The 25,648-nt window shown below is 31.1% G+C and overlaps 2 protein-coding genes across 6 annotated transcripts in view; one reads left to right on the forward strand and one right to left on the reverse strand.

The window, feature by feature from the left end:
- Positions 1 to 15,205, reverse strand: part of LOC143082486 (rho GTPase-activating protein 39-like) — an 81,394-nt gene extending 66,189 nt beyond the window's left edge. For 2 of the 5 annotated variants that reach the window (XM_076258169.1, XM_076258168.1), the window contains exon 1: positions 883 to 1,801. In XM_076258169.1, coding sequence (XP_076114284.1) covers positions 883 to 953 — 71 coding nt within the window. In that variant the 5' untranslated portion in view covers positions 954 to 1,801. Of the gene's footprint in view, positions 1 to 493; positions 511 to 882; positions 1,802 to 7,003; positions 7,181 to 15,005 lie in introns of those variants that run through there. The other 3 variants (XM_076258173.1, XM_076258170.1, XM_076258174.1) reach the window with 3 other exon arrangements.
- A 3-nt stretch (positions 15,206 to 15,208) lies between these two features.
- LOC143082487 (glucose-induced degradation protein 8 homolog) lies at positions 15,209 to 23,035 on the forward strand. The gene is made up of 5 exons (XM_076258178.1): positions 15,209 to 15,361; positions 17,279 to 17,421; positions 18,785 to 18,981; positions 20,723 to 20,920; positions 21,541 to 23,035. The coding sequence occupies exons 1-5, from the start codon at positions 15,348 to 15,350 to the stop codon at positions 21,706 to 21,708; spliced, it is 720 nt and encodes a 239-aa protein (XP_076114293.1). The 5' UTR covers positions 15,209 to 15,347; the 3' UTR covers positions 21,709 to 23,035.
- Positions 23,036 to 25,648: the final 2,613 nt, after the last annotated feature.

Genomic DNA, 25,648 nt, shown 5'->3' on the forward strand with positions numbered 1-25,648 from the left:
TAATGTAAACCTTCAAGTGTTCAAGTGAGGTGACATCTTTTTTACTAAAGATAATTCTTTCAAATAAACACCTTAAATTACTTTACCAACCCTGATTCCCTTCTCTTTATTCCATTAAAGGTTCAAGAAAACATGCACATACTTGGTTGAAGGTGAGAGACACCTCCTTTAACTAACCTCCCCCCTCTTTTCTTCTGACATTAATAATTAGCTAATAACACCTCAATTAACTACATGTACCCTCCCCCCATTCTTCCATAATGTAGAAATTGTATACATACTTGGTTGATAGTGAGTGACATCTCATTTAACGACCCTCCCCCTATTCCTCCAGATATAAGAAACCTCATACATACTTCTTTGAAGGTGATTTAACAACCCTCCCCCTTTTCTTCCGGATATAAGAAACCTTTAAACAGTGAGTAACACCTCATTAAACTCATTACCTTCCCCTATTCTTCCAGATGTAAGAACCCTTTAGATCTATACATACTTGTTTGAAGGTGAGTGACACCTCATTTAACTCACTACCCTCCCCCTATTCTTCCAGATGTAAGAACCCTCTATACAAACTTGTTTGAAGGTGAGTGACACCTCATTTAACTCACTACCCTCCCTTATTCTTCCAGATGTAAGAAACCTCTATACAAACTTGTTTGAAGGTGAGTGACACCTCATTTAACTCACTACCCTCCCCCTATTCTTCCAGATGTAAGAACCCTCTATACAAACTTGTTTGAAGGTGAGTGGCACCTCATTTAACTCACTACCCTCCCCCTATTCTTTCAGATGTAAGAAACCTTTATAAAACATACTTGTTTGAAGGTGAGTGACACCTCATTTAACTCCCTTTCTTCCAGATGTTAGAAACCTTATACATACTTGTTTGAAGGTGAGTGACACCTGAGTCTAACGAGAGATACATAATGGTTCCATTCATAGTAACGATCCATGGTAAATCCTTGACTTCACAGCACATGGAAGAATAGAATTGTAATTAACATGGTAATTCAGAACTGGTCATAAACAATATCTAAATGTTCATTTTGCTGTCAATGTAATGGCCTGTAGCCATGTTTTACACCAGTTAATTCTTCCTTTGTAAACTGAACACAGCCGCAAACTTTTTTTTCTCAATCAAAGCATTGCATCACTGTTTATACGTGCAATGAATTGCGAAATCTCAATAATCCTTATTTTATAAATGGTAATCAAAACATAATCCTGTTAAAATCTACTTTTAGAACAAAACCCGCTATATCAACAAGAATATCCATAGAGTGCTTGTGGATTAGAGAATGTACTCATCCAAATCAAATGGAAGCAAAGAAGAAGAGTAAATTGTTGTTGTTATTTTTCATAACTTCCACCACATATGTTGTACAGATAAACACCTTCTATTGGACAACTATAACCACCTGTATATTACCAGTGATGTAAACTTGTATGATTTCTGTGATGCTTTGGCAGTTTGTATATCTATAGGAAGTCAGCTTTCAATCACTTTAGATATGTTTTTCTATGTAAAAGGCCTCCACTCTGGCAGAATCATACAAATAATGTTACACTTAATAATTAATTGAATTTTTCAACTGTAACAACGAATTCCAAAATATTTTCTACGATTTCTGCAGTCAATCATACAGTACACTGAAAGTTTACATTAAAATATTGGCAGGATCATTACGTGTACTTATCTATGAAAAATAAATCCATTTTTAATGAGAAAGACCATCTGTCTTTGTAAAACAATTTTTTGTTGAATAATAATAAATCTTCCACAATTTCAGATTTTAAATTTAGAAATTGAAACGTCTGACCACCTTTATAACCATCTGTACATCTCAATCTTCATCAATCCTTTCCATGTCAATTATTTAAATCAATCTCTAATAAAAAATGTCTGCTCACTGAATACCAATACATGCTTTCGATAAATCCTACATTTAATTAATCATTTACAGATCCACTAATTTGTCTTAACCCAACAAAATTTCATCAGTTTATCAATAATCCTTTCTCAACTGACTTGGAACATAAGGTCTAGCCTAAAAACAAACAAGTTTCCTATTTACTCATTCAAACAGGTTAGCTACATCAAAAAACGTAAAGGTTCTAATAAACATTTTATAAACATTGAATGGCTGAAGACAAACTCATAAATCTTCATAATAGGTGATGATAAGTCTGAGATTTTCACAGAATTATCTTAGCTACTGTAGATAAAAGATTCTTAATTATATCTATGAAATCACTGCCTGTACCGGCTTTACTTAGATCCACAAAACTGCCTTTTTATAATGGAAATATAATATCTTTATTAACCTCTTACTTATTTAAAAAGAAAACATAATGAACAATAACAGAGAAATTGTCTGCATGTATGTCCCTGTACTCACAAAGAGAAGTGAAACGGAAATTGAAAATCCACAATCTAATTAAACGATTTGATTTGTTATTTGATTAACTTCATTTAGCAAATCCTTTATCAAACATTTCCTTGAAAAAGGATTGTTGTTTCGAAGTGACATTGAATGACATTAAGATAAAAAAAAAAAAAAACCTGGCTTCATCCCTGTTTCAAATTATTATCTATATATATATATATATATATATATATATATATCAAATAGAAAATTATAATGTTGAAAATATAAATTACATTCATAATATAAGAAGGGGCCTACAATAATTCAATTGTTTGCTGTAGTCTTGGCCTTCATTTTGTTCACAGGACCTATCTGAAAACCAGTCCCAAAATCAAAGATCTAATTACATGGTTAGATTCAGCATATCTAAAAAACCTAATATATTCAATTTATATCATAATACAACAAAGTTGAATTGTGGACCTGAATATAAAATAATAAGGACTAATTTGAAAATGGGGCCAGGAATAAAAATCTAAATACAGTTTTCAAAGAAGTTCAATTTTTGAATTTAAACTCCAATGGATTTCAAGTCACGAATTTTTTTTTTAAATTATAGAAAGTATTAGAAAAGTATTGTTTTGACCTGATTTTTCCTAAACATAAGTAGTTGCCCTGAAACAAGAAAAATCCTTGGGTTTTTTTGCCCCTAATTTCTAAACAGTTAGGACCATAACCCCTAAAATCAATTTGAACCTTCATTCAGAGGCATGGAACCTTGTGGTACAATTTTGTAGAGATCCTAACACTAACACGTACACAAGTTATTGTCTGGAAACCAAATGTCTTTGGACATGAAAACGATGACAAGTTATGCCATTAAACGGCTGCAAAAATTATGTGGGCATTCTCTACAATATCTACGGTATTTTAACAAGCTTCCTGTCTTGTTGATGTTCTCATATGATATAGCCTTCCCCAGGAAACAAAGACTTAATCAACGGGAGACATATCTTCTTTATGTGCAAAACAAACTTTTTCTTAACATTTATTGTTTTTCTGACATAGTGAAAATTTAAACCCATATTTTTATCTTATTTAAGCTATGAAATAATATACATGTCAGTTTTGATTACATCAATATTGTTGTTATTCAAAAAAATGTTGTTCTAGTTTTATGAAAAGTCATAAATATTTACAAGCAAGAAAACCACACTAGGCACTCCACAGGTATTAACCATAGTTTAGCTTTTCCATGTATGATGCATATTTTAATTACAAATTTATTTGGATCCAAATTAAAAAGTGGTTAACTTAAAAATTTAAGCAGCTGTTATAATTCATACATAAACTTCATCAAATATGGTTTGAAAATTAATATGAATTTCTCTTCCCTTATGACAATATGTGATCCTATAAGTCAAAGTTTGGTTCCCCATTCTTGTTGAATGTCCTGGAGTTATTATTGCAGAACCCCCCTTTTTTTTAAAGTAACAGCACACAGTGGTCTCAAAATGAACTGGGATCTTCAAATCAATATCAAAAGGAATGGTTCTTTCCATGACTGATAATTTAGAAACTTATAATACAGCAACTAATAATGGTCCACTTTCTGGATACCCAGTATAAAAGCTTGTCATTGCACTAAATTTGTCTACTTGTAGTATTTATGACCTTGACCTAAACAAAGCAACATCAAAATCAATAGGGATCTTACTCCCATATTATATGTGACTATTATAACTCTTTATCAATGAAATTATTTCAGTCAATTTTTAATAACAATGACCTTTAGCTTTGACCTTAACACCTGAAAATCAATAGTGATCTTCACTGCATTATAAAATACCATATGTCTAATTTATCACCCCTAAACTAAGATGACTGACCAACTGATACATTTGTAGATGGGAATAAAAGTCAAAAGCTCAGGGCCTGATTAAGGTTACCTTAATCAGGCCCGGAGTACCTGGTACTTGCCTGCCATAAAAAAATTTAGAACATCATTTTGGTGGGTTTAAAAATATAAATGCAATGTCATACCAATGTATAAAACGAGAATATAGGTCAGGTCCTACTTCTTCCCACCTGTTCAACATGACCAATATGATCAATATATACATATCAATCAAACTACTGTAGGCAGATTACTTTGAAGTACATTTTTGTACTGGCTACAAGAGTTTTCAAGTATACATTCAAACAATCTTAATACTTTACTTCTTTAGTGCATTTTTTAGCTTATTTTCAAATTTATTCCTTTTTCCAAACAAACACATCTTATAGTTTACAAGGAATTTGATGCAGATATTTAACTGAATTTTTTGTTGTTATATGCAATAATTAGATGCAACAATACTCAGTCATCAACCCTACCAAGATAATTATCTGGTATTTGTAACTCTTAATAGAGATGTAGAAATTCTACTTTTTATGTTCTAGAATATCAAACAAAAGTTACAAAAATATCTTAAGAATCTCTTGACTAACAACTAGGTAAAACAATACACAAAGAGAAAGAAAAAAAAAATTGTCCTAATTTCTTTGTTCTTTTTTATCTTGATAATTGAGTTATGTTCATGTAGATGTACAGTATCATCAACCTTCATATGTATTAAGATGTATAATAGTCACAAAGAATGAAATATTTACTATGATTGTATGAAGCATGACATCTGTAATATTCAGTTTAAGCTAACAGAAATTGACAATTACGAAATATTAGATCCAGAACATGTGATACCAAGATTTTATGTCTGCCATTGTTCAAAGGTTCTGCTATACGCAAGAACTGAATTTTCAACTTTACCTAATATATTAATGATAGCCTTAAGCTTAATCCACACTGACTAGACTAACTTAATATGTCTGCCAAGTATTTATACTTGTATGAATAATATCAAGTGCTGTAAACATCCTTTGATTAGAAAATGATGAATACAATTGTTTGAAAAGTTTTACTGAAATCAAATTTTTCCTCTATATACATGTACATGTATATACAAGTTGCATGTGTATGTGTCCACAAATATTCCTTCACCCAAAATATGGTACGGAAATGATGGCAAATATTTAGGAAATCATTACAATTTCTTACAGATCTATGCTCCTGTGTAACATATATAGTACCTGTTGAGTTTGGTTGTTAACTGTTTCGGGGCCACTCACTATATACAAGGTGATAGGACATGCCGCTGGAAAAGGTAACATTTTTCAGCTCAAAAATATGTGAAAAGGTGGCCAAAAACTATCAGAAATATATAATAAGGTCAATAAAGCTTCCAATACTTAGTAAACCATTATAGGTCAAGGTATGGCCTTCAACACAGAGCTTTGGCTCACACCGAACAGCAAGCTATTAATGGCCCCAAATATTACTAGTGTAAAACCATTCAAACAGGAAAAACAACAGTCTAATCTATATAAAATGAGAACCATGCTTGCTTAATTTTTTCATACTTAGGTCAAAACTAAATTTATTTGATGTTACCTACCCACCTAAAAGCAGCCTACTTGGAAACAAAAAATTGTGTCCTGACATTGTTTTTCTTGTTAAAAACAGGTAACTTATGTTAATGGTAAAAAGAAAAAAATCCTACCTACCCAACCCTGCATGGCATGGGATAGCCAACATCAAACACAGAATTTATTAAGAGTGGCCTTAATCCAGTTTTTTATTCTAAATTCGGTAATATGATTTTATCAAAATACATTATTCTGAATAAATTGTTTTAAAAAAAGCACTTATTTAATTCTCCTATGACATGCTCTTGTAGTAAAAGATTTTGACCATTGATATCTATTACAGTATTTGACATGTACATTTGTAGATGTAAGATAATTATAGTGTAGACAGGAGATCTTAAACTTTATCAATGACCAGAGGGGCTCAACTGGTTTATCATCATTATCCCACAATCAAGTTTTATTCAATTTCTCAATTGACTAACCTTTAGCATGCTGACCATATAGACCTCTTAAGTTGGAACACTTTTCTATCATTATTTTGTCAGTTAGCTTTCGCTGTAAATACATGTAGCAATTAAAGAAAACCTACTGAATATGTGTAAATGTACAGAATAGATGATCCTTCATAATATAAATATTACAGTAAATGCTCCTAATAGAATAAATGGTATAGAATACATGTATTTAGTCCAACAGGAACAGATATTATGACATTTTCAAGTGGAACTTTTGTTAGGTGGAACAAATGTACAAGGTACAATGTACATGTATAGCATCTTGAAATATATTCACATGAACTTGAATTTAAACCAGTTGGCATGTACAAATTACTGTCAGTCAACCAAAGTAAGGAAGTGATATGTACATGTATCTAGAAGTCACAAGACCTACTACCCTTTCAATGTTTAACCAGTTTCAATAGTACTAAAATACTATATTCATTAAAAATATTCAATGTCCTATTAAGGTGGAATAAATGTCCACCTTTTCTGTTTTCCATACAACTGTAGTATGAGTGTACTACTGATTTAGCCAGTGACAACAATACCTTTTATTAAAATTCCGACTTATTAGAATTGTACACATAAGTTATGAATAAAATGTCATAACAGCACTCTTAAGTATGTAAATAATGATGACTATGCTTAACATAGTGACACACTTACTCATAACGGTTATGTTTATAAACTGCTAAATGAAGTTGTAACATGTCAACTTCCGGTTCTATATATACAGGTTTCAGCAAATCCTTTTTTTAACCTCCCAACAATAATCTGAAAATCTTATCACAGCCTTTCCTCAGCCGATTTTCCACATTTCAATAACTTCATTATACACCTGTCCTTAAATAGAATCCATTCATCCTTTATATATGACCACCAAACTACAAATGTATAGGTAAAATAAACTCTATTTAATTGACAAAAGTAGGATAATCAGGATTTAAAAAGATTGATTTCAGTTTGACAGTTTTAACTCATAAACATACTAAACGAGCTGCCTTATTTGTTATTCAAATATTCATAAATCTATTGGCAAAGTATTACACAATCGGTGTATTGTCATTACTTTAAACATCAAACTATTTGTACAAAGTAAATGAAAGTTAAATATCTTTGGGATTTTAAAATTGCTACACTGTTGATTGTTAACTCTATTATTGTAAGAAGATTGCGTGTTTAAAATAATTACAAATAGAGAAAATCAACACAAGAAAATAAGAACTGACACAGTTAATCGTCCGGGATAATTGAAATAAGTGAGCCCATCACTTCCTACTTTATACAGGAAAAAAACAATAGCTCTTCTGATCTTTGACAATGTTTACAAAACAAAGATACAACAAAAGTATCATAATCAAATTTCTACTGTCTTATTGTAAGCATGATATAACTATAATTTCTACTGTCTTATTGTAAGATATGTGTCAACTATACTTATAGGTTATTAGTCGAACAACTGATAAGATGAAGATCCCACAATCAAAGCACAATTTCTTTGATGTACAGAATTTTGAGACAAAATAACAATAGAGAACAAGACTCAAGAGTCAATTGGATACATATTTCTAAACAACCATGCATTTTTTTTAAATGAAGGTTGTTTTGTGCAAAAAACTGTATATTTTTCAATAATTTGTCTGAGAGGAAGCATTGGACATTTAAATCGATTTTACATTGCACTACTTGATTGACAATAGACAGTCAATTCTTATTTATTATAAAGTGGAGACAAAGTTTATCAAAGGTTTTTGACAGACCTGTTTTAAATTTATAATATATTAATGTCTGATCTGCAATGTCTTAGGCCATAAAAAAAGAATAGGTTTGTTTGCCCAAACTCTACCTACCCACAAAAAAGCTGCCTACTCAAATTCTTTTATTGTCCTGATTTGAAAAAGTTTTTTTTTTTAATCAGATAGGCATGAAGACTAATAAACACCCGATACTTCAATTTCTTTTTTTGAAAAAAAAAAAAAAGAAAATGCCTACCTACCTTAGTAACCCAATGTCTCAACCTTTTGGTAGGGTCTGGGCAAACCAAAATATTTTTAATTGTGGCCTTCTGCATACATTGCAAGTTATAAATTTGGTCGACCCCACAAACCTGGTTTTGCTATTTATCGTTTACACACATAGATAATCTCACAATTTAAATCAATATAGTTAGTTCTTTTGAAATCTGTTTATATATAAATATTCCTTTTTATCACAAATCTGCATATTATATATGGTTATGAGTTTGTTTACATACAAGTCTTCCAGGGTATATGATATTTACCTTAATGTAATTTTTCAGACAGGCTTGAGCTAAAATCAAAACAGATTATATGACTTTTTATTTAACAAAATTTTACTACAGACATTTACCAATCCAAAAGGAAGTTAATGAGCTAATAAAGAAATTTACGCTATATGTTTGTACATTTCATCCCACTCAACACCATTATGTTTCTCTAGTTCCCAACATAACAATAAGTATCAGTTTTCCTTTAAGATAAACACAAAGTATAATGTTAACTATTTGTAGATTCTTGCTACAAATGATCATATATTTCTTCTGATAATGAAATACCAATAAACTATACCAAACAATTATATTTCTTCTATAAAATCAATAATTATCAATTAGAAAATGTTTTAAATAAATGTGAACAAACCAAGAAAGACATGGACATCCATTTTATGCCATAAAACAAGCGGAAATAAACGGCTTCAAAATGAATTCATAAAAAATTTCATGCACAAGCAAACAATCTAATGCTTTTATTTTTTTCAAAGGAGTTTATCATAATAGCTTCTCTTCCATAAAATAATCTGTTTGAAAACGGTCACATCTTTTTCAACTGGGGAAGTATATATAATTGAGTAACAATTTATGTTAGATTTAAAACTAATAAATCTGTTATCTGTATACCATGTTTGTGGAAATTCCTATATTTCTGTTCATCTCTAAAACAACAAAATTAAATATCAGAATGTGGTAGGTGTGAAGACACCTGGATGTTCACTTTCTTATATAATATTTCCCTATCTTAAGGTCACATGACACTTTCTTGTATAATATTTCCCCATCTTAAAAGTCACATGACATAACTGTTATAAATATGACTTAACATCAATTTAAAGTACATTCGTATCGATGTGAATAATATTTGTTTTTCAAAACATACTGAAAAAAACACGTCAACCCTCTATTCCAAACGTGTTTGCTTTGTCCATTGGACCAAAGAAAAAAAAAAAGAAAAAAAAGAGTTAAAGATTAAGCAATAACATAACTATTTGTTCACAATGAAATAACTGGGATCTAATCTAAGTGCATAAGTTATAAAATCAAGCCCTGGTATCTATATAAGTGTTCTACCATGACAACTGATCCATACTTAACAGAAAAAGACCTGTACCACCTCGAATAAATAATTACTTTGGATAGAAAAACTCAAATTCCCATCCTAGACCCTGTAATAAGAAGCTTACAACTTTTATTACCTGTATTTATTTTTCACTAAAATTGGTAAAAACGCCTTTATATCACTTTCAACTAATAATGCTTTGCATGGGAATAAGCCAATTTTGTCCAGTACATGTATTTACAAAGGGAAGTAATTTGTGTTAGAAGTGAGTAATAAACAGATATTGACTACTTTATAGCTATTTCTTTGTAATGAATTCAATTTAACTAAATGCTAGTGTCCCCATCTCAAGCATGTCAAGAGAGAATAACAAATGAAGGTTTTTTGAACTTCAAATCGGATTATTTCCTGCATAGTCTCTCACTTTTCTTACCAATCCTTTTACATTTTAATTTTCAGTGTACTTTAAAAAATGTTTTCCCCACTTTTCTGCATTAAACTCACTAAAGACCTAGCTATACACTACAGTTATTTCAAATTGTTTCTGATAGGTAAAACTTTGGTTGGTTCAGTAATGTGAATTCTACACATGCTAACTGAGCATACACATACATGTACATGCAATAATCATGAATTCCTGCAAGAATAAAAGCCTAATTCTTACATAATCCTAAAAAGATCCTTCCAAACCTCTTCACAAGAAAATCAGACACCTTTTATATACATTCTTAATTTATTAACCATTTCTAATTTTACTGGACTAATAAATTCTACTAAAATTTCTGTTATTTTGATAGGTTTCAAACAAGAAGTTTTTAAATCACTTAAAGTCATCAAAGAACCAGGTGCTCCGCAGGGCGCAGCTTTATACGACCGCAGAGGTCGAACCCTGAACAGTTCGGGCAAGTATGGACACAACATTCAAGCTTGATACAGCTCTGAATTTGGATTGTGATCAAATTCTTGACATAACATGAGTTTCTGACACAAAACAAATGTCAAGATCTTACAAATCTATTATGCAATATTGTGCAATTACAGATTTCTTCTTCAAACTTTTCAAAAATTTGAAATTTGAGAAATTTGGGGGAAAAAAATGGAAACTTCTCTACCATCTCCTTTTTTTGCAATAAGTCCAAAACCTGACATTTCTTTATACATTATTTACAAGTAGTGTTTTGTAACCCCTAATTCCAAAACATTTTGAACCATAACCCCCAAAGTCATTACTAACCACCCCTTAATGGTATGGAAACTTGTGGTATAATTCCAGAGAGATTCATACACTTAACAACAAGTTATTGTTTGAAAACGACAAAAATGCTTATTTTGGGCCCCTAATTGTTCAACTATTGGGACCATAACCCCCAAAATCTATCCCAACCTTCCTTTAGTGTTAGTGGTGTTGAACCTTCTTGAAAAAAATTTATAGAGATCCATTCACCAAATCTAAAGTAATTGTCCAGAAAACCTAGTTTTTCCCCTTTTTTGCCCCTAATTTCCCTTTTTTAGACCCTAATTCCAAATCATTTTGAGCCATAACCCCCCAAATTCATTACTTACCATCCCTTCATGGTATGGAAACTTGTTTAATTTCAGAGAGATTCATACACTTAAACACAAGTTATTGTTTGAAAACTACAAAAATGCTTATTTTGGGCCCCCTTTTTGGCCCCTTCTTCCTAAACTATTGGGACCATATCCCCCAAATTAATCCCAACCTTCCTTTAGTGGTATTCAAACTTCTGGTAAAAATTTATAGAGATCCATTCACTAAGACTAAAGTTATTGTCCGGAAACTTAATGTGTCTTCAGACAACGCAGATGACGACATGATACCATTATAAGATGCAAAAGTTTTTTTTGCAGTTGTAAAAAAAGAGAAAGATTTAAATTCCAATAACAAACTACTCATCATAATCAGCAGTCCACAGTCTGAGGGAGCAGGTTTGGGGGGGGGAAGAAGATTTAAAATCCAATCATGAGCTCCATATTACAATCTTGCTTTTAAATGTTGAGAAAAAAAATATTTAAAAAAACCTACATCGTTTTTATTTTTGTTAAGAAAATGCATTTGTAAAGCTTAGAAACCAGGAAGAAATTCATTGATATTCTTTCCTGTTCTTTTTTTATCTGACAAATATTAAGTAGATTTTTTTTTAATTGAACAAATCTGTATAATGTTTTATTTTGGATACATATAGTTAAAAACAGGTGCAGTGCAGTAAATAAAATGCCATTGCAGCCAACACAAAATGGACATTACTCCAACCATCAGCATTACAGATCAATATCAATTTTAGCCACCGCAAGTCAATTGCCTATCAAACATCTTATGTATGTCTATACAATCTAAATTTAAATTCTTATAATGTATTGCATAAAAATGCATCATACAATAATATGTCTTTCTTTAAATCTCTGTTCTGTTCAACTAAGTTAAAACATTTCCAGACTTGATGACTCAATGAATACATACATGTATTGGCACTCACACCACATCATCCTATATCTATATACATTTTACATATTGTTTGGAAGTCATGGAAGTTAATTCAACTAATCAGCATCAAGAAGAAACATTTTTCATAATCAGTACATACAAACTTATTGACTATTGGGAAAATAAATTAAAATTGTGTCCGAGGACAGAACTGCCCTTGCTCAAAATTTTTCAAGTTAAAAAGGGGCATAACTGAAGAACAGAAAATGACTCACTGCCCAAATTCAAATTCTGTCTGCACATTGTGGTTTTTAGTATTGTGTGTGTTTCATAAAATTGGGATAAGGCAACCTTAAGTTAGTGCAGAAACAAAAAAGTTTGCAATTATCCAAGTTATAAAGGGGCATAACTCTAGAACAGTAAGTGATTCTCTGCCCAAATTTTAACTCTGTCTGCAAGTTGTATTAGAATTCTTAGCATTGTGTACTATATGTAGTATGATAAAATTTGGATGAGGCTAACTTTAAGATAAAGTGTGGAAACATGCAGAAAGTAAGATGGAAAGACAGACAAACAAAATCAGTAAAGTAGGACATGATTTGAATTAAAGATCACCCTCTTTTTATATGTCTCGCTTTTTGTAAGTTTAATAGTATATTGCAAATGTTGGAATAACAATGTCAATATTTTAAAAACATGTAACTATATACATGTATATGCAAAACATTCTAAGTGAATGACTGAAGAAGCAGGACCAAATTATAACGTCCATGGAAATGAAAAATGCCATTGCTTATAAAACTGCATACCAAATACCAATAACGAATCACAAGTGGTTTCCTTTATTGTTACCTAAAAACAAACTTTTTTCTTAAACAGTAAACTAAAATGTATGCAAAAGTTTAAAGTCAATGAACCATGATGATAAGGCTAGCCCATATACAATCTGCATGGGAAATTGTAAATGAGACTTGATAATGCTTATGAAACTGCATGTACATGTACCACTGACTTTATATTCATTGTTTACAAATGTACCTCAGGTAATTAATAAATTGAAAGTTTCTATGATTTCCTGCCATTTGATACAAAAATGTACATGTAAACAAATGATCAAACTGGGTCATGATCATTCATTGAATATTACATGTACCTTGTTCAACCACCCAAGACAATGTCAATAATGCAATCAACTGTCAATATACATCCCTTGTGGCAGTACTAGTGTTCACACCATTTAACACTAATTATATTTCTTAATTGCCACTGACATGATAATTGGATTAGAAATATCCAGAATTTAACTTCAATCTATTGAATTTTCAAGTGTGGCAGACAATAAAATAAGTGTGGCAGACAATAAATTAAATGTGGTGCTAGGAATCCGAATTTCAGTATGGCACTAGGAATTTAGCATGGCACACCACAGGCCTTTAAGGCTTAACAGGTCATTGTGATCCCTGTCACTTTTTTTTATGTTCAAAATGTTATTGATAATTTAACTTCAAACTTCTTGTTTTAATTTTGCTTTTAAAAAATCGAAAGTAAGCAGGTTGATTCCTTAAAAACCAAAAAAAATAATCTCTTTTTATTCTAAGAATACATGTACTATTGTAGTATTAAGATCTTGGAACCAATACAAAAATTTATATATTTGTTCTACATGTAGTTTAAGTACATTGTATAACTAAAAAGAGGGTTGTATTGCATATGGGAGTACAGTACTAGTACATTCATGAAGAAAAAATTTTGATGAGTATATAACCAGATGCTCCGCAGGGCACAGCTTTATATGACCGCAGAGGTCGAACCCTGAACGGTTAGGGCAAGTGTGGACACAACATTCAAGCTGGATACAGCTCTGAATTTGGATTGTGATTCATAAAGAGTTAACACAGCATAGGTTTCTGACACAGAATGAATGTGGTCTAATGAACTTAATTTTTATTTTTTGCTTTTGAGCAATTCACTATGCTGTTGAATATTAATCCTCTCTCCTCTTTTAAAGAACTCAGAAGAATTTACAAACGTGCTAATTTTTCATTTGATTTCCTATCAGTATATATAGTACATAGATAATAAACATACATGTACAAATGTAGTACATGATGCACTGGTCTATTCGAAATATCAAATCCTGTGGTCAGAATTAGGCCGTACCTGTTGTCAGTGTAGCGATAAGTGAACACAACAGGGGTCCAGTTTACAGGGGGTCTCATTTGGGGGTTCTGATCCCGGATCCCGCTTACTGTTTTGTCAGATTCCCATATCCCGCTTACACTATGTACCTAAGCAATTCTTATTTTTTTTGTAATTTCCCGTGTCCCGCTAGACTTCATTTCCAGTTTTCACGGCACAATAATTTGACTTTCACGTGTCACACTTAAAAAAAATTTGTCATTCCCGTGTCACGCTTAGACCCCAATGAGACCCACTTTCCAGTTTTAGCTAGAGACTTGACGAATCAAGAATAGCATATTTTGACAAATCAAGGTAAATTTTGACGAATATGGTAAATTTCAACCAAATTTTACGCTAAAAAAAAGCTGCAAGTGACTATTTGACGACTGACGGCAAAGGGCATTCCTACCCACTGAAACGGTTCAGCAACAATAACCTAGGGAGTTCAACTAACTGATTGAGGATGACTACCTCATATAAATGTGTTACAGTGTGTTGACAAAAGAAAATAAATACTTGTCTGCATTTGTATAATGACAAATTAATTTCAATATACATGTATCATCTTATGATATGCAATTAAAACTAGTTGCAGCTGCAGAGCAGGTGCTTGATCAATAAAACTGATTTTCATTTTATGCTTGTTTCTAATTTCTCTCTATTTTCTTAATTTCTGTCTTGAAATTTTTACCTTTCTGCCATTTTGGCTTAAATCTAAATATAATTAACTTGTCTCCATCACTGTAAATTTCCAGGTCAACATCACATTTGACAGTTCAATCAGAATTTATGTACAAATATGCGCCATCTTGTTTTTTCCGAGGCGTTGTCACGGAGCACTGCGAAGAATAACGAAGTTAAAATCCTTGTTTTCTTAAGTATTCATGTCCTAAATATTGCAATCAAGCTCTCTTATACGTGGATTATATACAGACATGAGAGTTTGTCCTGATTGTCACGACAAAAACCGGTTCAACAGACCAATATTTGTTTATTTCCGCTTCTGAAGTAAACTTCCGGTTTCTTCAAAACAATGAGCATGAACTGGTGACTTCTTTATACTTTGATTTGTTTTCTTTCCCTTTGTAAATTTAATTTAACAGTTCTTGTTTTTTCAAAGAACACACATAAACATTCATAATACTCTTTATGTCCAATCAGCTCTACTGATAAATTTAACTCATGAATTTATGTCAAAGGCATGCACCAAAGAAAAACAACTTTATTTTTTTTTTACCTCAGAAAAGATTATTTGAATAAACAGTGGGTTGTATATCTTCTATGCATAATGTCTTATGCCGCATTTACCCATTGGAAACCAGAAGATGAGAGTGGCTCAATTTGTCACTTTGATAACAAAACATGCTTTCAAGACCTCTCAGGGTGACTGGAGAAACGAAATATGGTCACTTGGTCTTCTCCCGACCTGCAGTAAAACGCTTGCCAAATTGGAGTGTCCGTTTGGCTGTGCAGCATTAATCAAGTTTGCTGCCACGTCGGGTCAGAATTGGGATGTTAAATCCAATGTCTGGCGTAAGAGTGCCACACTCTATGCACCTTCAGAACCCTTACAACAAATCTTTGAGGGGTCCGTAGGTTGCCTGTTGCAAAGTAAAATTTCTGTCCCTATCCAATTTACCCTCATTTTCCAGTGGCAGTCCAAATTTCCACTACCATCAACCCTGATGGCCTCTACCATTACAAAACCTACCTAAATTGTATTTAGTGTGAACTTGTTCTTGTCCTGAACATGCATGAAATATTTCCCACTGGACTTTAAGCAACCAACAATCAATCAAGACGTCGCAGCAACACAACCAGTTTGGCCACAGTACCATTTTGGTTATATTAATTTCAGGCACAGTCATTTCAGATTTGGTCATTACTTTTCATGTTGTTCTGAACATCATGAGCATGAAATATATATTAATTATTTTTAATATTACTTGACAAAAAGAGGGTGCAACACTTTCTTTACGTCAACATGATAAAGTTATTATCAAATAATCTTCAAGGGTACCAACACCAATTTTGAAATTAATTTGAATCAGCATTTTGAGAACCACTTTATATTAATATCTACTAGCAGCAGCTTGTATTATAACAATTTGTTATAAGAATATACATGTACATTCACCAACTGTACATTGTATGAGCCTGAACCCAGGTTGGAAACTGGTGTTTCTTAGTTATTAAAACCATAATTGAAAATTTGAATATATATCAAAGATATACATGTAATATTGAACAAAATGATCTGAGGAATCATTATTATTATGATGGTATCTAGTAGTTTTGTACCATATTCATTTCGTACCATTGCCATTTCGTCATGTTTGTACCCAAAATTACCATTTTGTACCATGAATTCTACATTTTGCACCATGAACATGAAATATTTTGTAGTTATTATTTTTTTTTTTACCATTTCGTACTACATAAATGATTTGTACTAGATATGGAAAAATTATTTACATTTCATCTCCAAACAAGAATTTTTCTGTACACAAAAGGAAATTAAACTTACATGTACCTTCTGTACTAAAATATGAATATATCTAAAAATAACAAACGACAGTATAAAATTGTAATCATTATAATCTTCCATATGGTACAAATTGGTATACATTATAATCTTCCATATGGTATGAAATGGTTTACATCATAATCTCCCATATGGTTAAAAATGGTATACATAATATCCCATTTGGTACAAAATGGTATACATAATCTCCCATTTGGTACAAAATGGTATACTAATATAACCTCCAATATGGTACAAAAATGGTTATATAATTATAATATGAAATGGTTTTTGTTATGATACAAAATGGTTATGGTATGAAATGATTTCCAATAATTATTTTACAATTTTTAACATGCATGAACAATTTGTAGATAATTTCTAATGTGTCTTGTACATTTCTTTTCATTAATAACAGAAAATATGTTTTATTCCTACAGGTATGTTACCCGCAAGATGAATTTCGGTGCGGCAGCTGAAAAACTGGAAGAAATTCCCAAAGATGAATGGTTAGAACGCCTCCAGGGAGTACAAGTAACGAGAGGAGACATGAATAAACTTATAATGAACTATTTAGTCACAGGTATCTCCTCAAAGTATTGCTAAGGAAACATATTTTTGTATAATAAGGGACTTCTGTTAGTATGAGGAAATTTTACTAGTCATTTATTCATAAATGATTTAGATATATATGTACGCATACATGTACATGACATGAAGCAAATATTTATTGTTGATTTGTTTTCTTGTGGTGAATTAAAACATTTTTAATGCGACACAATCGACAACACAAAAAAAGCCAAGACACAAACAAGCTTATATTAACATATGGTTTTCTACACAAAACAAATGTTTGCCCAATTTGTTAAGAATGAATTGGCAGAAAGTCTGAAAAAAGTTGTAAATAAATTAAATAAGACAGACTCAGTAAAAGATTTTCTGTTGCCACCAAACTATCTACAAAAAGGACAAAAATCATTAGGAAAGAATTGGAGGCAAAAACTGACTAAAGTTCGTAACTAGTGACAGACGCAGGAAATTATGACAGGGATTGAATTTTTTAAATGATTTGATCTCCATCTTTCCCATTTATTTAGATAAGTAATGTAATAAAATGCAAATATATTAAATGGTGTTAAATTAAAATCAGTTGTAAAAAGCACATATCTTGTCAATAGAAGACACTAACATGAACAAATAAACAATGAAATAATTTGATATCAAGAATATTTGCAGTGAATTGATAGTTTGATTGGTGTATAATGCCACTTTCAGTACGAATGTGCTATTTTATGTTTGCCATTTTTTATTGACGAAGGAAGCTGGAGTGCCCAAAGCTGATGAACATTTCAATAATATAAAGGTCTCCTTGGAAATAGAGAGGCGAAAGATACCAAAGGCACATTCAAACTCTTAAGTTTGAAAATTAACTCACAAAACCATGGCTAGAACAGAAAAAACAAACAACAGTATACAGATTAAAACATACCAAAGAAAACTAAAGACTGGTGATTTAGAAAGGAATGAAGTCACATGGAATATTTTTAGTTAATTTGAAATTACCATTTTTTAGTGATTATGACCCCTAAAACAATTCCAATTTTGAGACAATTTAATATGTATATGTGTAGATATACTACTTTGAAATACTCAGTAGAATTTGAGTTTCTATGGAAAAAAGTAATATTTGATTGTTTGTTAGGCTGCTGTTATACATGTCATGTAAGTAGTTTTGTCTACAAAGGCATACATTTGTAAATGAAATACAGATGTCTAACTTTAGTTACAAAACAAAAAAAAAATTTATAGTATCATGTAGAAAAACCAATCACTGAAATGGAAATAGAACGCCTGTAATACTAAACTTATAAATGTAGTAGTTATCAAAATGATTCAAAATATGATATCTTTATTGAAGGATATTTTTATGTTTCTCTTATTTCCAGAGGGGTTTAAAGAAGCTGCAGAGAAGTTCCGAATGGAATCAGGAGTTCAGCCAACAGCAGATCTTGACCAGATGGATGAAAGAATTAAAATCAGGGATGCAATACAAAATGGCAAAATTGAAGATGCAATTTCATTGGTTAATAATATCCATCCTGAGTTACTAGATAATGACAGATATCTATATTTTCATTTGCAGGTAATTGTATAATAATGTAATTAATGAGTATAATGTGGATAAAAATACATGAAAGACAAATATTACAAATTGCATCAATTGATATTCAGTGTTTACATTTTCACGTATAATAAGATCAGATGGATTGTATTTTTACATGTAGTCACTTCTAGTGTGCTTGCAGTGGTTCAGATTATGCAGAAACAGATTGTTAGAATTTAAGATAATGTCAAAGCTAAATGGTTTTATTAAGGTCTATTCAGATTGAGATTGATTTATAAAATGCTAGTGTGAACAGTCTAACAGACAATATTAACATAGAGTGCATCTTTAAAACTTGAGGTTAATAGTTATATTTACATTTCTTTTTATGCCCCACCTACGTTAGTAGAGGGGCATTATGTTTTCCGGTCTGTGTGTCAGTTTGTCCGTCCGTCCATCTGTTCATCCCGGTTCAGGTTAAAAGTTTTTGGTTAAGGTAGTTAATAAAATGATGAAGTTGAAGTCTAATTAACTTGAAACTTAGTACACATGTTCCCTATGATATGATCCGTCTAATTCAAATTCCAAATTAGATTTTTGACACAAATTTCACGGTCCACTGATCATAAAAAATGACAGTGCAAGTGGGGTATCCTTGTACTATGGACACATTCTTGTTCATACTGTTACATATTTACACTAGCAGTTTTTCAATACCTTTTACCTGATCTCATGATGCAGAGTAGTAGTAAAAGTGCTTATTATTTGAAATTTTTGAAAAATTGTTACCCAATATTCATAAATACAGTTGTTTTATGTGAATATTTAATCATTGTCTCTTCTTAACCTAATTTTACATGATCATCAATTTCCTTGCATGGTTCCAGTTAATGTTATATTGTGAGTTATTTAAAAAAATATCATTAGGTGAAATAAATATTTTGTTTGGTATGGAAAATGAGACACTTCATTTTGTACAGATGTGATGTTTTATTTCTTTGACATTTCTTAATGTAATTTTGATATATATTTTAATATGTTCTGAATGTAATATAAAATTTTGAGTCAAATCTTTTGTGCCGAAGTGATATTTTATTTCTTTGACATTTCCTAAATGTAGTTTTGATCTAAGTTTTAGTATGTTATAAACTTATATAATAATTTGTGTCAAATCAGGGAAAATGACTTTGACAACAGCATTAAAACTTAGAATTTTTTGTACAAAACAAAAATGAAAAACCAATGTAATATATACAGCAACAAATGACAAACACTGAATTACAAGTTCATCACTTGGGACAGGCTTGTACAGAATATGGTTGGTTTAAGCATGTTTGTGGGCGTACCAACCCTCCTGTAACAATTGTATTACAGCACAAGATAAGAACAAACTATACATATATGTTGAAAAAACTTAACTTATCAGGTTGTTGCAAAGCCCCAAATGAATTAACAAAAACACAAAAGACATAAATAAAAGATCTGAGGGTTCTCACAGTTTTGAAAGCAAAGCCAAAAACAACTAATAAGAAAATTCTATATCTAAGCTTAACATATCAATCATTATCACATTCAATTTCTAGTGGATTTAGTGCTGAGATGTCATTAACAGTAAAATTGAAGCCCATTTTAAGTATAAATGCTTGCTATTTTGGGGGGCATATATATTGACACATATCAAAATTAAAGGAGTCCACAGTAGATGGTGAAAAATTGAAATGAAAAATTGAAAATACTAAAAAATGTTCATTTAGTTCTATTTTTATTATATTTATAATAGCAACAACATTTGATAGAGCTCATAAGAGAGAAGAATATAGAGTCAGCCTTAGATTATGCACAGACACATCTGGCAGAGAGAGGAGATGAAAACCCTGAAATATTGTCTGAATTAGAAAGAACGTTAGCTTTGTTAGCATTTGAAAACCCGGAGTCATCTCCCTTTGGTGAACTGTTACATCCATCACAAAGACAAAAGGTAATAATGTTTTAGGCAAAGTAGATTATGAAAATAAAATGTAGGGTTATAAGAATATAACCACAAAAGAATGAAAGCAAAATACCACATGAAAATGTAATAAATTAAGTTATATGCTTATGGTTCTGAAACATCTTATGGTGCTTATATTATATAACAAAGTAACCGTTAAACACTATGCTAATGAACTAAAAGTCAAAATAGTATTCACTACTCACCAATCTCATTTGCAATTTATAAAATGTTTGTATGGACATATTAAGCATAGTATTTTTGGAGGATTCATATTAAAAGCAACATTTTATATTTCTGGATGATATTTTGTGAATATGAATATGATTCTTGCAAAAAAATCTGATATAGAAAACAGACATAAAACATAAGCTCTTGTCTTTTAAAAAAAAACTTGCACAACATTGGTTTTGCTGCATTTCTGAAATAAAAAAAATACTCAAAACTGGGATTTAGTTTTGTAAGGAGCATCCTTCTTAAACCAACCAAACTGCAATTCTCATCCATTGCTATGAGACAAGGGTAGACTTGTAAATTTTGACAAAAATACATGTAAAGATTGATTTATACTAAGTTTGGTTGAAAATGCTTTATATTTCTATTTGCAGGTGGCAAGTGAATTAAATGCAGCCATATTGGAAATGGATTCTACTCCAAAGTTAGCAAATCTTGTCAAACTTTTATTGTGGTCACAAGAAGAACTTGACAAGAAAAAAATCAAATACCCAAGGATGTCAGACATTTCACATGGATCATTTGAGGAACCAAAGTCATGATTTTGTCATACAAAATATTTGTCCATGTGACATTAAATCATCATCATTGCAGCAGTATCAGATATTCATATCAGTTTCATAGAGTGTTGTCAGCAAACCTAAAACTGAATTGTTATTGATTATTCTGATTTTTGCAAATGTTATGTTTGTTGGATTTCAGACACTATCCTTCCAATATTGACATTGGAGAGTTGATTAATTTTACTAATTTAGGGATGTGTGTTTCCTTAAATAATGAGAAAAAGATCATTAGTATAATGTTTGATTTTATATAAAAAAAATAAATATTGCCCTTGTTATAAGTTTTATGTCTGAAAGCAAATATGATGCCATGCCATTTCACACTGACGTTTATTAGATCAAAACTGTTTTTAATTTTTGTTACGATGTTTGCTTGTAATGTGCAAACTAGTCTTGCAATTTAAGAGCAGTCAGTTGTTCAACACAAAATAATTGACATTTGGTTTAATAGTCAGTTTATTAAATAAATCTTCCACTTACATGTATGTTAAATTTGATCCTGAATCTGTTTTTATTGCTTAAAACAGGCCATTAACATTAATCAGTGTGTTTGTCTCTATCATGTAATTGGTGATTGTGTTACTGTTTTATATGCATAATGTTGATCATCCATTCACAATTTGTCCATGAATTGATTTGTTTTTGAAATGTATAGTAGAATGATAAAAAAAATTTAAAGTTTCCTCAGCATTTTAAAACTGGACATGTATATGATTTTTTTGGACAATGAGCTAAATTCTTTAAAATGAAGATATCAAATGTTCAGTTTTCCTAAAGAGGGTCATTGGTTCCCTCCTGTCACTATGGCTTCCTTCACTTATAAATACAGCCACCACGAAATTCTCATTATTGCAGATAATGGTGTTAAACACAAATTAATTTATCAATTATCCCTGTAATTAACTATTTATCTTTCATATTTTTTAGAATGATGTCTTGGATAAAGCGAAAAAAAATCTGTTAGATTATAGAATTTGAATTGTTTTGTTTGATGTACAATGTATCATTCCTTTAGCTGCAGTTTTATTTTCACACAAAAATAGACTTTGTGGTAGGGAACTATTTTTGTTTCAAATCTTTACTCTAGGTTTTCATTTCTGAAATTAGCCTTCTATTTCTCTTGAGGTAAAAGAATGATACATGTTCAAAATATATATTGATTTTAAATAGACTACTTGTTTAATAGACTTTACTAGTTAAATAGGTGTATTTTCTGCAAAATGATAGAAATGTGTAAAATATTATCTTTTGCTTTGTTAACCTGTAAATATTATGTGATAATAAACATAATTTATTTGTTTTAAAATTTTTAATGTATGTTAAGTACTTCAGCAATGCCACAGTAATGAAATCTTATAGCATAAAGGAGCCTCAGCAGTTCAGTTGTTTTTAGTAGTTCATTGAAGTTTTGAGTGCAAATCCAGCACATGGTAGGTACATATTAGATTCCAATAATAATTCATTAGGATTGTCACTTTCCCTTCCAAACTCTCATGGTTCCTACCTGGACCAATAAAAACTTACCGGTACTTCTTCCTTATAGGTTACAGTGCTGAACACCCAACACACAATCAACTAGTTTGTAGCATAATTATACAGTTGTATTTTGAATGTAACAAATAACTTGTTGATATTTACCCCCCCCCCACTCTATGTACTTCTGTGAACGTATGTGCATTATCAATAATATATAGTAAAGAACTCTATTCAACTAGGGGCCATCTTGAACTGGCAATGAAGTATAAAATTTTGTTTGCTCAATATAGAAGGTTGCTGTGTTGAAGAACAATTAGTGACTTTTTTCTGCTCTTTGGTCTGATTGTTGTCTTTTTGACACATTCCCCATTTCCATTCTCAATTTTTAGTCCTTGTGATTTGGAAAAAAAGAACTTATGGTAGTAAGCATAAGAGATTCATTTCCATGATTAAGCATCATTTTCTCTGAACTTGCCATAATATAATTTTCACATTTGTAAGATCATAGTTAAGAAGCAATTCTGCAAAATCTGCATTCAACAAATGAATTCTGGAACTCTTTCTTTCAACCTCAGATCCTTAACTTTGCTCCAGTAGCTTTGTGTGTCACTCGTGCACACCATCAAAAACAAATCTAACAGAGCATAGGGAAAGATCTGACTTTAATGAGATTGATTGACTTTTTTTTTAAAGAGATCATTTCATTAGCTACACATGTATTCCTAAAAAACATTTGGTAGTGTGATAATGTTTAAAAACCTATCTTTTGGTTATGTAATATCTTTCACAAATTGAAAGTTGTAAACAAGATTAGTGATAAATTGAACTGTTACTATTTCCTGTATATTTCTTCATAGTATGCAATCACATTATTACATGTCCTACATTTCTCATTAGAAAATTAGGAAATGATCTGAATTGTCCAGTTTATTATTCTTATTTTGCAAGTAAATTTTCAATGCCAATTATGATGGTTTATTTGAAAACTCAAGAGAATTAAACCGTTATGCCTTTTTGCACTAAAAACATACAGATTTCAATATTTAACAATACTGTCATATATACATGATAATCATAACTATCATATCCATAGGTTCACTAAATTGTGTGAATGAAACTAAAAATGAGACCTTGTCAGTCAATCCTTTTTATACGACCGCAAAATTTGAAAAATTTTTCGTCGTATATTGCTATCACGTTGGCGTCATCGTCTGCGTCGTCCGAATACTTTTAGTTTTCGCACTCTAACTTTAGTAAAAGTGAATAGAAATCTATGAAATTTTAACACAAGGTTTATGACCACAAAGGAAGGTTGGGATTGATTTTGGGAGTTTTAGTCCCAACATTTTAGGAATTAGGGGCCAAAAAGGGCCCAAATAAGCATTTTCTTGGTTTTCGCACTATAACTTTAGTTTAAGTAAATAGAAATCTATGAAATTTTGACATAAGGTTTATGACCACAAAAGAAAGGTTGGGATTGATTTTGGGAGTTTTGGTTCCAACAGTTTAGGAATTAGGGGCCAAAAAAGGGCCCAAATAAGCATTATTCTTGGTTTTCGCACAATAACTTAAGTTTAAGTAAATAGAAATCAATGAAATTTAAACACAATGTTTATGACCACAAAAGGAAGGTTGGTATTGATTTTGGGAGTTTAGGTCCCAACAGTTTAGGAATTAGGGGCCAAAAAGGGACCCAAATAAGCATTTTTTTTGGTTTTCGCACCATAACTTTAGTATAAGTAAATAGAAATCTATGAAATTTAAACACAAGGTTTATGACCGTAAAAGGAAGGTTGGTATTGATTTTGGGAGTTTTGGTCCCAACAGTTTAGGAATAAAGGGCCCAAAGGGTCCAGATTTAAACTTTGTTTGATTTTATCAAAAATTGAATAATTGGGGTTCTTTGATATGCCGAATCTAACTGTGTATGTAGATTCTTAATTTTTGGTCCCGTTTTCAAATTGGTCTACATTAAGGTCCAAAGGGTCCAAAATTAAACTTAGTTTGATTTTAACAAAAATTGAATCCTTGGGGTTCTTTGATATGCTGAATCTAAAAATGTACTTAGATTTTTTATTATTGGCCCAGTTTTCAAGTTGGTCCAAATCGGGGTCCAAAATTAAACTTTGTTTGATTTCATCAAAAATTGAATAATTGGGGTTCTTTGATATGCCAAATCTAACTGTGTATGTAGATTCTTAATTTTTGGTCCCGTTTTAAAATTGGTTTACATTAACGTCCAAAGGGTCCAAAATTAAACTAAGTTTGATTTTAACAAAAATTGAATTATTGGGCCTCTGTGATATGCTGAATCTAAACATGTACTTAGATTTTTGATTATGGGCCCAGTTTTCAAGTTGGTCCAAATCAGGATCCAAAATTATTATATTAAGTATTGTGCAATAGCAAGAAATTTTCAATTGCACAGTATTCAGCAATAGCA

The sequence above is a fragment of the Mytilus galloprovincialis genome, chromosome 7, assembly GCF_965363235.1.
Source record: "Mytilus galloprovincialis chromosome 7, xbMytGall1.hap1.1, whole genome shotgun sequence".
NCBI classification, from domain to species: domain Eukaryota; kingdom Metazoa; phylum Mollusca; class Bivalvia; order Mytilida; family Mytilidae; genus Mytilus; species Mytilus galloprovincialis.